The 15,325-nt window shown below is 45.7% G+C and overlaps 1 protein-coding gene across 1 annotated transcript in view; it reads right to left on the minus strand.

Annotated features, from left to right (window-relative positions):
• Nucleotides 1–2,005: 2,005 nt before the first annotated feature.
• LOC144752962 (uncharacterized) overlaps nucleotides 2,006–15,325 on the minus strand; it is a 48,352-nt gene continuing 35,032 nt past the window's right edge. Inside the window, exons 2-3 of the mRNA XM_078640768.1 lie at nucleotides 13,209–13,327; nucleotides 2,006–2,362 (exon numbers count right to left, since the gene is read on the minus strand). Coding sequence (XP_078496894.1) covers nucleotides 2,309–2,362; nucleotides 13,209–13,327 — 173 coding nt within the window. The 3' untranslated portion in view covers nucleotides 2,006–2,308. The remainder of the gene's footprint in view (nucleotides 2,363–13,208; nucleotides 13,328–15,325) is intronic.

Here is a 15,325-nt window from a genome sequence, read left to right on the forward strand (position 1 = left end):
CCCTCCCCCCTGGGAACTTTGGAGACAGGCTGCATTTACCCCTCAAACACTCCCTCTGGGAACTTTGGAGACAGGATGCCTTTACCCCTCAATCACTCCCTCTGGGATCTTTTGAGACAGGCTGCCTTCACCCATCAATCCCTCCCTCTTGGAACTTTGAAGACAGGCTGACTTTACCCCTCAATCTCTCCCTCTGAGAACTTGGAAGACAGGCTGCCTTTACCCCTCAATCCCTCGCGCTGGGAACTTTGGAGACAAGCTGCCTTTACCCCTCAATCCCTCCGTCTGGGAACTTTGGAGACAGGCTGCATTTACCCCTCAATCCCTCCCTCTGGGAACTTTGGAGAAAGGCTGCCTTTACCCCTCAATCCCTCCCTCTGGGAGCTTTTGAGACAGGCTTTATTTACCCCTCAATCCCTCCCTTTGTAAACCTAAAAACAGCAGGGGAGGGAAGAGAAGAAGCTTAAATCTTGAGAATGGAAAGTCAGGGAGTTTATGATTACTTACTGTGAAATTCCTAGGGCAACTTCAAACTAAGTCCAAATCAACATGAATGGTAAAAATTGTACAGATGATTGACAGTCAGAAGAACCACAAAGACAAGGTGAAAGGGGTGGAAAAAGGACCTCTCACCGGAGTCTTCCGGGTCATGCGATACCTGTACAGGTGCTGGATCTGTACCTGGGCACATGAAGAAATCCAAATATTGGACCACAATTGTCTCTGACATTACATGAAACAAGGGATCCATCATTTAATAAATAGCATAGTTTATTCCATAAATAACCTGTGGATACATTGAAAATAGAGACCATTGATTGACCAGAGATGGTCACCAATATGGTAAACCAGCAGAGGAGGCAACAAAGGGCTACAGACTGAGCTGAGACGTTGAAGGGCTGAGGCCATGAGCGCTGTTCTGCAGGAGAGATAACTCTGCTGTCTGAGACCTGTGAGAGCTGTGTCACTGAAGAGATAGCTCTGCTGTCTGAGGCTTCAGCCCATGAGAGATGACTCACGTAAGAGATAGCTCTGCTGTCTGAGGCTTCAGCCCATGAGAGATGTGTCAAGTAAGAGATAGCTCTGCTGTCTGAGGCTTCAGCCAATGAGAGACGTGTCACGTAAGAGATAGCTCTGCTGTCTGAGGCTTCAGCCCATGAGAGCTGTGTCACGTAAGAGATAGCTCTGCTGTCTGAGGCTTCAGCCCATGAGAGATGTGTCACTTAAGAGATAGCTCTGCTGTCTGAGGCTTCAGCCCATGAGAGCTGTGTCACGTAAGAGATAGCTCTGCTGTCTGAGGCTTCAGCCCATGAGAGCTGTGTCACGTAAGAGATAGCTCTGCTGTCTGAGGCTTCAGCCCATGAGAGATGTGTGACATAAGATCTCTGCTGCCTGATGCTTTTTCTCGACATGTGTGTAACCTGGGGTGTTGCTCAGCTTGGCTGCTGAGAGCTTTGTAGAGTGATGTATTCCTCTGTAAGTTTAAGTTCTGAGCAGTTTGAGCGATATCTCTGCTGTCAGAGTCCTGAATCAGGATATCCTAAAAGGCAATTCTGCTTTCTGAGGACCAAGGATGGCAAATCAGTGTAACTCGGTGGATAGCACTGCTGCTTCTCGGGGGTTCAGCTGATTATAGCTATGAGTTCGGAGGCCTGAGCTGGTAGGATCGGTGTAACCCGAGGGATAACTCTGCTGTCTGAGGCATGGCTCTCCATTACCTGTTTATCCTGTACATACAGAATCTGTTTGCTGGAGGCTCGACCCACTGTTCTGTGACCTTTGAGGCTGCCAGCTGCTCTGTAGGCACATGTAGCCCGTGAGTCTTGCTATAGGAAGAGCTGTCCCATAGAGTACTGCTGTCTCTTGGAGTTAGGCAACGCTAGATCCACTGTACAGTTGTCCATAGCATTGATTCCAGCTATAGGAGAAAGCTGCAGATGTTCCATCTTCCAGCATGGTACAGCTGTTCACCTCACTGCTGACAGCTATAAGTCAGAGGTAGCCCCCGGGCCATTTGCCAGAATGGCCCATCTTTTTTCAGAGTGTCACCGGCTATATGTCCATGGTAGCAGATATCGTTAATCAATGTCCTGAGTAGTCAAGGGAGGTGGAAGGCGGCTTGTGGCTCATATCCTATTGTGGCTCAGACTTCTTATACATGCGGTGCTTTTCAGGCAGATCTGCCACCGTAGATTCCACCCCATGCCATGCGACTGGTGGAGGAGCTCAGGTCAGGGGTCATGAGAGCGGAGATGTGCATTCATGCAGAGTGAGGGTCGATGAAGCTGGTGGGCCCTCGGCTCGCTCCTCAGTTTCGTATGTTGTAGAAGGAACTCCGCCCGGCATTCAAATAGAAACCAACCTGTAAAAACAGAAAAGGTAACTTCAGGTGAGCACAGATGAAAAGGTACAGTCCTCTCCCTATCTCTCTGTGATGTAAGTGAACGGCATGCGAACCAGCCGCCCTGAAGCATATCCCTATGTACAGCCAGCAGCGATCCCAATCTTTGTGGCCCCTGCACAGATGTATCTCTAGGGTCTCTTGTGTACCCCCTATACATCCAACCTACATCCCCTTTGTTCTCCAGGAAGAGCACCCAAAACACGTTAAATGCACAAACGCAAGAGCCCCCAGTTCAGAGACTCCCACACAGTGTATCTCTCCCCAATGTAACATTGTCAACACCACCCAGTCTATTGACGTTCCTCCATTGGCCAAACCCTCACATCAACTGGACCCTTAAGAACTCCCCAGTTACCACTCTGCACCAACCCGCTTGACATTGGCTAAATGTTGGAAGCAGCTTTTTGTCAGACCTATTAGCCTTAGGGTGGTCTTCCCCCAAACTTTATGCCTTCCTCATTCATTTTTGCTGACCTCGTTCTTGACGGCCTAAGAGCTCTGTTCACTTTACCACAGCTAACCAATGCTAAAGTGCCTGCGCTGTCTCTCCCTTAAACATGAAACATTGGCTTATCCCCAACTGGCTTATGTAATTTACTGCTAAGTCCCTAGTAAAGTGATACTACATGTGGTGGGAGAGGTTCGATTGTTGTTATTACCTCAACCTCTTCCCTTGGTGTTGTTGCCTCTGTAGCCTCCTCTAAAATATCCTCTATTTGAGGATGTTTGTGTATTTGTTTTAAAGGAAGCTGAATTGTCTGCTCCAGCTTGTTTGGAGCCTCCTCTATACAAGGAGCGACAACAGTATCCTCGTGTTTGTGGAATACTGTTGGGGGAGCGGAAAAATTAGTTAGGCCCTCTGCACGCAAAGCAGCTTTTTGGGCCAGCTGTAGATGTTGGTTCCGAGGAGATACAGTGAGGTTGCGACACAAGAGCCTGCGTCGTCATTGCAGATTCCAAGGACGGGAAGCAATGAACACTAGTGTCCTACTTAGATGCCATGCATGGCTACGCATCTCAGGCTTCAAGCAAGAGGTGCTAACTACCATCTGACAAGGATTGTGATTGCTGCTTGACCAAGGTTCACGCCCCAGTCAACCAACACCCAATTTCTTACAGACAAGAGAATATCTGCAGTCTTGGAGGGAAGCACACAGATTCAGAAAAAGAGAGAGTCTTTAAAGGGAGATAAAAGGAATCATGCTTCGTGATAGCAATCCGCATCCTTAGTGAACCAGAAATCCAAAAGGAAAGCAAATATATCCATGCGAAAAAGTGAAACACCAATGGTAAACTAAATGATAACCCTCAACTAGACCCAAATGAATTGTGTGTCTGAAATCATTTTACGATTCCCAACAAGGTATAAACCATGAACCAAACAACATATGTATAAGATTGGATGACTGACTAATGTTAAAGTGAGCCCCTGGTGATCAATGGAACTACATTACCCAGCTTGCATAGTGATTAAACCAATAGTATGCTAATTAGTGGACTCAGTGTCAAAACGTCAATTGAAATGCTAAAATTACAATGCTGGATTAAAAATATCTTAATTTGTAATTTCAAATGCTGGGTTAAAAAAATCTTAATCTGTAATTTCCAAAACGGAACAGGGAACCATTTCATGTTTGGTGTTGCTGGCATTGTAATCTAAAATGCCACTTCTAGAATTTAGCATTTTCCTTCCATAGCCATTTAGTACCTGTAGCCTGTCCCTGGATCACATGACTGGGTGTAGCTGACTGTTGGGCTTTGTGTATTCCTCCTAGACTGCCACACACAATAAAGAGATTAGGTGTGCCTGGATGGCCCATCACTGACAACATGAGAGGGTGGAGCTGTAACCAGCCCGAATTACACTTGAATAGGCTGTGTCCTGCCTCCACCTTTGTAGTTAAATTGGAGTCATGGAAGGCAGGATGCCTGAGAACTGAATGCTATGTATCCCATCCACTGTTTGGTCACTCAGTATCGAGTGCTGAAATCTGACTTACAATTCTACAACTGTAAAAGGATTAGTGAACTCATCCAGTAGGACATATCTATAATTTTGAGCGGTTAAGTCAGGCACCTGTCTTTCTGTCTTTGTGGCGGGCCCTCTCGTCAATTGGAAGCACCACTCTTTCCATCCATACATGTCCATATATATGTCAGTAGGGTCTGTAAGGGACACCTTTCTTGCCATCTGTGGATATCTCTATGAATAGTGAGTGCCCGCCCTTGGCAGCAGTGGATCAATGAGAGACACCTTTCTTGCCATCAAATGGATGTCTCTATGATCACTGAATACACTGCCCTTGCACGTTGTGTCTGTCTCTATGATCAGTGAGAGACACTGTTCTTGCCACCAATGCATACTGCTATAATCACTGAATGCACTGCTTGCCATCTCTGTGTATGTCTCTATGGTTAGAAAGAAACATCTTCCTTTCCATCCATGGTGCTCTCTATGGTCATTGAGTGCACTGGCCCTGCGTCGCTGTGTCTGCTTCTGTGTGTCTCTATGGTTAGTGGGAGACTGTTGTAATGGAAGTGTCACTGTCCACAAGATGTAATAATTGAATCAAATAAAGGTTTAATGAAAGACACAGAGAGATGCTGGTGCCCCCATCAAGGCCAACGGGTAACTGCCTACAAACCTTAACATAGAACCTCCACATACTAGAGATCCACATAGAACCCAGCCTTAAAGGAAAATACACATAGGAATACAACATATCCTCTTCCCTTCCTCATCTTAAAAAAACAAGAAAACAAAAACAAAGTAGTGAAAATAAAAAGGTTACAACCATATAAGCATACATAAAAATAAAAGGAAATCATGTATCATCACAGTAATAATCTTGTAAATAATTAGGCATGCGTCTGTTTCTCTGAACACGCTTAGGACTGTTTTCAGAAGAGATTATGTCCCTTCTGTTGCTCTTTTCGGATTGGCTTAACACAGGACTGCCATTGTTCCCCACACTTCCATCCAGTCCATCACAAACACTTTTCTTGTACAGTGCTACCCTTCTTAAATTCCAATGTTCACCATTACATAAAGCGACAAACTTGTTATGCACCGATCTCACTCTGAAAGGACCTCTAAATTTTGTTAAACCACCGCAAATACGACCTGGCTTAACCTTCACCATATCATTAACTTTAATCCGGCTCTTCTCAACCAAAGACTCACTAATACTGTCCCTACCAACCACATCAGCCATGCCAATACAATCTTTCATCCAGGCAGGAATTAGCTTCGTGCTTGCCGTATGCCCTCTCATGACTACAAACGGTATCTTCCCAGTGGACCCATTCTCAACGGTCCGAAAAGCCCATACTAAATAATTCACCAATTCTCTTATTCCAGATCTAGAAGACACCGCCAATTGAATTACACCTTTCACCATTCGGTTTGCCCTTTCCACTATACCATTTCCTTGTGGGTTGTACAAAGATGTCCTAGAATGAACAATCCCACAAGAATTCAGATACCTTACCATCTCATCCGAGGTCAACTGCGTCCCGTTGTCAGTTATCAACTTAACAGGATAACCCTCTTCCCTAAAAATCTCCTCTAAAATTTTAATAGTAGTTTTTGTAGTTATCTCCCTACAAAACTTCACAATAATCCATTTAGAAGTGACATCAACCATCACCAACGCAAACTTTAAGTCCAAAGAAAAAGTCCTGAAAGGTCCAATATAATCCATACACACAGTATGCAAGGTAAATCAGGGTCCACAATTTCTCCTAAAGAAGACTGACTGCCCACCTTCAATCTCTTTTCACTCTCTATACATTCTGCGTACCTTTCAACCCACTCAGATACGTTCTGATCCATCGCAGGCCACCAAAAATGCTCCCTCAACCTTTTCTTGGTAAGGGATTGACCCAAATGCCCCTCATGCGCAAGTTTAAACACAAACCTCAAATCCTGCGGAGGAATGAACTTGTCATCCTTCATCACAATACTTTCTTCTTCATCATAAATTGACAATTCCTCTAAAACCTTCAAATACGGTCTAACTGCAGGTGCAAGGGTGCTCTCACGTCTCGCCCCTTCACAATATGCTCCTTTACACCACGCATCACCTCATCTTTAACCATACACTCACTCCATTGTGACTTACTGACAGCTCCATTGCACATTTCAACCAAATCACTTATTGCTGCAACCGAGCCCTCTGTTACAAATTTTTCCACTCCTTTCCTATCCACCTCATCCCAAGGCAAAGGAAGTCTTGAAAGTCCATCTGCTTGACAGTTCTTCCACCCAGGAATATATTCAACTTTATAAAGAAACTCTTGCATTCTTGCTGCCAACCTCGCTAAACGTGCAGAACCCTTCCCTGCTCCGCCTGGCGACAGTATCTTCACTAATGGCCTGTGATCAGTCTGTAGTCTAAAGTTGAAACCCCACAAGTACATTCCAAAATATTCACATCCCCATGCAGCCGCCAACGCCTCCCTCTCAATGATGGAATAATTTCTCTCTGACATGGTCAATGTTCCTGAAGCAAATGCAACTGTTTTCACTCCCATTGGGTGTATTTGGGACAAAACTGCACCCAAACCCACCGCACTTGCATCAACGGTTAAGACTGAAACCAACTTTGTATCGCACGGAGTAAGTATTCCAGCTTCACATACTTCCCTTTTAATATCCTTAAACACCTTCTCTTGTTCTTCACCCCAGACAAATTTACAACCTTTCCTAAGCAAAACTCATATTTTCTCTGTCTTATCCGCAAAGTTTCGTACGAACTTTGCATAATATTCAATTAGACCTAAGAAAGATCTCAATTGGTCCTTGTCTTCAGTCATAGGTGCCTTCCTTATTGACTCCACCAAATCACGCTTAGGTCTTACTCCATCCGCAGAAAGCGTATACCCCAGGTACTCCACCTCTTCGACTGCAAACTTGCATTTTTCTTTCTTCAACGTCAAACCTGCACACTCCATTCTATTCAACACCTCATGAAGTATAACATTGTGTTCTTCAATCGTACCACCAAACAGCAAAACAGCATCTTGGAAATATACAACATTCCTTATCCCTCCCAGAATTGAGCCCATCATACGCTGGAACACTCCAGCAGCGGACGCCAGCCCAAAAGGCATCCGAGTAAATTGAAAAACGCCCTCTGAGGTAATAAACGCTGTCAATGACTTTGATTCATCGTGCAACCTAATTTGATGCTACGCACTACGTAAATCTAATTTTGTGAAGAACCTATCCCCTTTTAGCAACAAGATCAATTCATTAATGTTGGGAAGTGGAAAATTGTCAACAATTATGTTCTGGTTCAGGGTGCGCAAGTCCACACAAAATCTGTATTTGCCGTCAGACTTGGTCGTGATGACTACTGGCGAAATCCAACTCGAAGTCTCCACTTGTTCAATTACTCCTTGCTCCAACATGTCATTTAACATTTTCTTCACTTCACTTCTGGCTATGATGGGAACCTTCCTGACTCTATGTTGCATGGGAACAGCATCGTGTTTCAGTACAATTGTGTGAACATATCCCATTAGTTCCCCAATTTCCTCTCTAAACAAACTAGCAACACCCTCTATGATGGTTTCAGTTGATACTTCCCTCACTACCATGACTTGATCTTTAGCCCTCGGATCTATTACAATGTGTAGATCATACTGGTGACCCCACCCTAAAATCGGTGGACCAGATTGTGCAACATATACCTTTCCCACCACAGTCCTACTCTTAAAAGTGATCCTTGTTAACATAAACCCTACTATATCTATTCTTTCACCCTGATAACCACAAGGGTTTGTATCATTCGGTCTTAATTCAACTTCCGACCACCTTTCTTTATCCAAGCACTCTGGAATAATTGTCCAAAACGATCCTGGATCGACCATCAACTACACACTCTTCCCTTGAATATCAAACAATGCCATTGGTCTCATCCTCCGACCTGGCTCCATATCTTGCCCCTCTTCATCCACACACAAGATCTTATTTGCACCTTCTACTTTTCCTTGGAAACCACTTCCAACACACCCTTCTTGTACAACAGCCACTTTCACTCTAATTCCTCTTCCACACATTTTCATAAAATGACCTCTCTTGCCGCACTTCCTACATTCTTTATCAATCGCAAAACATTTTTTATACTCTGAAGTGTGATACGTACTACCACACCTCGTACATCTTCTTCCTGTATTTCTGTAAGGCATAGTGTTACTAGAAGATACATCTCCGCTATACCCCTCTACACCACTCTCACTCTTTCCACTCGACTTCTTTACACCTACTGCTGCTACACCTTCTTCTGGCTCCACACAAGACACATTTTCTTTTGTCACATCCTTTTTTTCCATCTCCCTCATGCATGCACTTGACTCCTCTACTACTTTTGCTATGTCTATTGCGTTTTGCAGTGATGGGTTCTTTGCTGCCCATAGTTACTCCTGCATCTTTTTATTCTTACACTGGACTATTAACTGGTCTCTTATCATCTCATCCCTCATTTCACCAAATTGCACTTCAAGGACAGTTCACGTAAACGTGTAACAAACTGATCGATCGTCTCATCCTGTCTCTGTGGTTGCGTATAGAACTTGTGTCTAACCATTACAATATTCACTTCTTTTGAGTATTGTTTCTTGAGCCTTGCCTTAGCCTCTTGATAGACATTTGTTATCACTCTCCCATCTGCATTCGTGCCTACCGGTAAGTACTTAAAGGCATGTTGCCCCTCTTTCCCTAATGTGCTTAAAAGTAACGCTTTCTTCCTCACTGTGCTAAAATCTTTTCCATCCAATGCCTCTAAATAATTCTCAAAAATTTCCACCCACTCATCCCACTCTATTGGTTGTTCACCGCTCTGTTGCAAGAATAGTGGTGGCATTATTACATTTTGCCCTTCCATATTGCAAAATTCTTTCCAATTTATGTGATTCAACAAACATACCCCCTTTTTTATGTGATATAGAAAGTCTCATTCCTAACTTTCCTCGTACGCTTCACAGAATTGCCAAGTCTTTTTTTATCCTTGTATTGTGCTTCCTCCACACTCTCAAACCTCATCGTCTTCTTATCTTTTACAGACACATTTTGTCACCTTTTTTCTTCTTTTTCCGCTCTTCTGCTTAGTTCCGACCCTCTTTGGCTCACCTTGGCGTTACCTAGCAACCCGGCAAATCTTTCTTTACTTAAGATGGCCGCCCCGTTTTTCACGTAAAGGTTAAGTGTCACACGTCATGCGCCATGGGTCTTCCATCACACGCTGTGAGCGTATCTCTTACTTTTTCTTCAAGTCACTTAGCGTGTTCGTCCTCAGTTACGCTGTGTTCCACTCTGCTCGCGATGTCCACGCTCCACCACACTGTGAGTAAACAACTTTTCAAATATCGCATCCAACGCTCAAACGTGCCGCTTCTTTATAACCATTTGCTATTTGCCATAATGTTGCTTTTAACACAACTTCTTCTCAATCTCAAGCTCAACAATTGATCAAGTCTTTTACTCACGTTTCCAAACTCGAGTTTCTTTAAGTTCTTTTCTCAATTTTCACTTGTCCCTTGACTCGGCCTTATTCTTTTTCTTAAGTCCTTTTTTTAACTCTTCCTTTCCTTTTTTTTTTTGCGATGCAAGTAATCTCTAATTACTTTTTTTTAACGAAAAGTAAAATCCTCTGCACGCGTTGTTCTCTCCACCAGCTGAGCTCCTGGCTCACTCTATGTCTTCTTCTCCGGTCAGCCAAACGTCGCCAACTGTTGTAATGGAAGTGTCACTGTCCACAAGATGTAATAATTGAATCAAATAAAGGTTTAATGAAAGACACAGAGAGATGCTGGTGCCCCCATCAAGGCCAACGGGTAACTGCCTACAAACCTTAACATAGAACCTCCACATACTAGAGATCCAAATAGAACCCAGCCTTAAAGGAAAATGCACATGGGAATACAACAGAGACGTTTGTCTTGCCAGCATCCACAATGCTCTCTATGATCATTGAGTGCACTGGGCCAGCGTTACTGTGTCTGCTTCTTTGTATGTCTATATGGTTAGCTAGAGGCATCTTTCTTGCCATCAATGTTGCACTCTAGGATCATTGAGTGCACTGGCCCTGCGTTGCTGTGTCTGTTTCTGTGTATGTCTCTATGGTTAGTGGGAGAAGCTTGTCTTGCTTTCCATGGTGCTCTCTATGGTCATTGAGTGCACTGGCCCTGCGTCTCTGTGTCTGTCTCTGTTGTCAGTGAGTGCACAACTACAGGGTTACAGCTTGTACACTTATGTGCAGGGTCTGGTGGCTTAGTGGACTAATGTGTCCACGATAAGGGCCTGTGTTTGACCTCATGGTCACAGATTCAAATCTTGACCGGTCCATTCAGCCTTCCATACTTCTGAGGTTAATAACATGGATACCATTGAGATGGATAACAGGAAACATCTATTACTCCAAAAAGTGACTGTGAACTTTACAAATACTTGTGTTATGTTATATCTGACCTGATAGTAAGAGAGACATCTCCAGGCATGCTTTTTTATGAGTATTATTGACACGCTTAAAATACAACAGAACCACAACAGTGACTGAAGGAGGCTCCAGAAACCAAAACAATCCTAAACCTCTGAAATGTTTTTTAAAAAGTTAAAGAGGGATTGTGTACATTAACACACAGGGGCCAATTCCGATTTCGGCCGGAAGGGCTCCGAACCATATTCGGAGCCCTTCCGACCGAATCAGTCATTGCCATGGGCTCGGTCAGGAAGGAATCCGACTCGGATTTCCGGATTGCGGATGACAGGCTCAGACAGCCTGTCCGCAGTCCGGAAATCCTCCAGTACTCTCCCAGTCACCTCTGTGCGACCGAGGGAGTACAATGGCAGCTTTTCACTGCCTTTTCGTGTCGGTCTGTCCAGCACGAAAAGGCAGTCGGAAGCTGGAAAAAATCCTGAACAAAGAATTGTCAAATCACACTCTGCATAACAATTCATTCCATCTTACTCAGTTTGGATTCCGCAGTGGCCCAGGTACAGAGTCAGCCCTGATCAAAGCTACTGGGGAGATTAGAGGGAGAGGTGTGGCGCACCGGCCAGGGCGGCTGACTCCAGAGCGCAGGGTTTACGCCTCAATACCCGGCGCCAGCGGCAGCTCAGCACCATGGGACTCTGGACAGTAGCTTACTTAATCTCCCGACGGCCCCCAGCGCTTTGAAACCCTCAGAGTGAGTAGTTTGCACTTTACAAATACCGGGTTTACAGTCCCTTGATGGAGGCGATAGAGCAGCCCTCATCCTCTTAGATCTATCTGCGGCCTTTGATACCATGAACCATGGGCTGCTGATGGACCGGCTGGCCGTGATTGGCATTACTGGGGCAGCCCAGGTATTGCCGAGATCGTTTCTCTGGGGCAGAGAACAGTCAGTGGCGTTCAGAGAGTGTGTTCTCAGAGCCTTCCTCACTTCCTTGCAGGGTTCCCCGGGTCCTCGCTTGGCTCCACCTTGCTTAATGTCCAAGTCACCCTTAGCAGAAGTCATTAGATCACAGGGTTTTCCCCTCACATCCTACGCTGACACAAGTGAGACAGGATCCCGGGTTCCATGGCTGCATGCTGGCTCTGGGCACCTGGATGAATGGAACCGGTCAGAATTGAACTTCTGAAAAGCTGAGGTTTTGCTCTCTGGCTCTCATTGGTCCTTTGAACCCCAAGTTGGTGGCCGCAGGATTTGGGGATACTTCTGTGACCAGTTATTACGGCCTGGATTTTTAGGGTAATACTTGATAACAAACTTGCTTTTACTGATCATGTCACTGCTATGGCATCCTCTTCATTTCATACATTAAGGACCATAAAAAATCCTAACTTTTATCCCCTCGGATCCGTGAAATACTATGGTCAGCTCATGAGTACTGACTAACACAGACTACTGCAATAGACTGTATCTAAACCTGCATCAGCACCTACTGACCAGCCTTCAATTGATGAAAATGACCGCAGCCCGACTGATATTGAAGATTCAAAGATATCAGTCCGTGTCGACATCTATCGGGAAGTGACCCTGGCTGCGGGTAAGACAGAGATTGACCTTCAAAGCTCTATGTGCCCCTTATCAAGCATTGCCCAACCCAGGTCCACTTTTTCTTAAAAACCGCTTCCGCAGGCACCCCCCCGGTAGAATACTACGGTCCACAGGAGCGACATGTGCGGCAGTCTCCAGGTTTAAAAGATCCTCCTGGGGTCGAGGAAGTTTTGTAATTGGAGCAGCAAAGGCTTGGAACTCTCTCCCCTGCACACTAGAGCCAGGCCCAATCTACTGATGTTTAGAAAGGCTTTGAAACCCTGGTCTGTCGATGCAAAATGAGCTTCAATCCTCCTTGTTTCCCGGTTTCTTCTCGATAGCATCAAAGCTAGCGCCAAGAAGCCTCTGCACAGTCAAGCGCTCTCAGAAATGTATTAACATAACAAACCAAAACGTGTTACCAATGACGGTAGAAAGAACATGTATTTGACACGCCTGAAAACTTATAGTTATGCATTCTTTAGACATTTAAAACTAGAGAGTGATATATAGGGAACCAGAGAGCCCGCCTCAAATTAAAAGGAGTATGATACCTAGTTGTCATGGACTAAACCCACCTTAGAAGGAAGCCCCTGAAGCAGATTATTTCAGTCTATGATTTATACAAATTCTTTCTTTGATTGTATACAGCTTTACAAGTGATAATAATTCAAATTTGATGTGACTCTTATTTTTGTGACTCCATCCTGCTCCGTGAGTCCACTAATACTCACACAAACATTACAACTGTATAGAATCTAATATTTCCCCCTCTTACCGTAAAGCTCAAGACGAGAACCAGTGCCGTGCCAGAGATGGTCCCCAGGCAGATGAGGAGGATCTCCCAGTGACGTAGGCCCCTGGCTGTGACAGGCTCTGTGGATGCTCCGGGCGCCTCTGTACAAAAACACAAACAGAGGAGGTCACAGTGGGAACAAGAGTCGAGATGTGCTTGAGTGTGACCTGACCATGAATGAGTGTGTGTACAAGGATCCTAGACTCACAGCACCACTCCAGCCTTCTTCACAAGCATGCCAGGGCATCCGGGGGGGGCACTAATCCACCCACCCTCCTCCCTAATCCAGACCACCTCCTCTCCATTGAATGTCAGCCTGACCTTGGGCTTGGCATGAAGGTGGTACCTCAGTAATGGATTTTGGTCATCTGAGCACAATATCACAGGGGAGATCTGGTGCCACCCGCCCCTCCTCAATCTGTACCACTTTCACCGACCCCTTCTTAATGTGGACCACTTCCACCCACCCCTCCTTAATGTGAACCACTTTCATCCACCCCTCCTTAATCTGGACCACTTCCATCCACCCCTCCTTAATCTGTATGACTTCCACCCACCCTTCCTTAATCTGTACCACTTCAATCCACCCCTCCTTAATCTGGACCACTTTCACCTACCCCTCCTTAATGTGGACTGTTAGACCTGGCATAATTGGCGTGGGTCTCCCTTCCTCTCTACTTTCCCTATCTTTTATATTGGCTGGATCTAGATGTTCTGGGCACCGTGCCACTGCTACTTAGTGCCACGGCGCGAATCCTCCCCGCATATAAATGACTGTATGAATGAGTTTAACTATAAAGCCTACATCGGCGTAGCCTGTTTCAATAGTGAGTTACCCTCCATTTCACTGTCGCTACTGCAAAACGATCCATTCTCATAGGCCAGGATGGGCCAGTTAAAGATTGCTTTCTATCATCCTATCGGGTCCTAGGAACCTGATAGGACCCTCGAGTTTGATATGTATATGCTCAGGCCACTGAGGGGCACATTTTAGTAAGGACCATTCATATATTAAATGTGTTGAAATACCTTTCCTGAAAACGTGGTAGTTTCTCCCCTAAGCTTTACTATGGGCTGTCGTGCGTAAGTGTATTGGCCGGCTGGATTTGGAGCAGAAGGGCCAGCTGGGCCAGACCTGGCTGGAGAGAGAGATCGGTATTCAGAGCATGGGGAGAGGTGACTCTTCGATCCGGGCAGGGCCGTGTCTGGCAAGGTGAATGATGGCTCCACCTCCCACTGGGTGTCTGATAGCAGACCCCCTCATTCTGAAAGGGCAGGATGTCACCTCGTAAACCAAGTGCTCCCTGACCCCACCGAACTGGTTCTGACCAGAGTCAGTGATTTGCAACCTTAGAGAACAAAGATTTTTTAGGTATAAAATGCTGCGCTGGAACTTTGGCCAAGTGTGTTTCTTCTGGATGTCAAAAGAAACTCTGTCCGAGTGAACAGAGGAAAGGACTTTGCAACTTTCATCAAGCTTGCTGAAGTAACTACCCGAGGGCCTAAATCTAGAGTGCCTCCTGCAGAAGTCTCAGGGACATTAGACTTCACCCCGTCCGAACTCCTGTGCGAGGAGTTCTACTTGCAGGCGAGGCCTCCATCAAGTAATCCGGAGCCTCTAGTTCTACTGTGAGGGCTGCGGACCGGGCACTTCTGAACTTTTGCTAAACCTGGGCGGGCCACTGCAGCTAAAAGAGAGCTGCCGCCACTGAGAGCCCACCTGAATCAGAGTTGAGACTTTCCAAACTTTTGCTGAACCTGTGCGGGCTGCTGCAGCTAAGAGAGAATTGCCGCCGCTGAGTGCCCGCCTGACTCTGAACCTTTGAACCTTCTTGCTAAACCTTGTGGGCCGCTGCAGCTAAGAGAGAGCTGCCGCCACTGAGAGCCCGCCTAAACCTGTATCTGCAAACCTTTCGCTTGATCTTTGTGGGCCGCTGCAGCTAAGAGGGAGCAGCCACCGATGAGAGCCCGCCTGAATCGGCACCTTTGGACCTTCCGCTGAATCTGCGTGGACCACTGCAGTTGAGAGAGAGCTGTGGCCACTGAGTGTCCACCGTGGTGCCCGCCTGGTCGAGACCCTGATCTGTCCCATGGGCCAC

Source organism: Lissotriton helveticus, chromosome 5_1, assembly GCF_964261635.1.
Source record: "Lissotriton helveticus chromosome 5_1, aLisHel1.1, whole genome shotgun sequence".
NCBI lineage: Eukaryota > Metazoa > Chordata > Amphibia > Caudata > Salamandridae > Lissotriton > Lissotriton helveticus.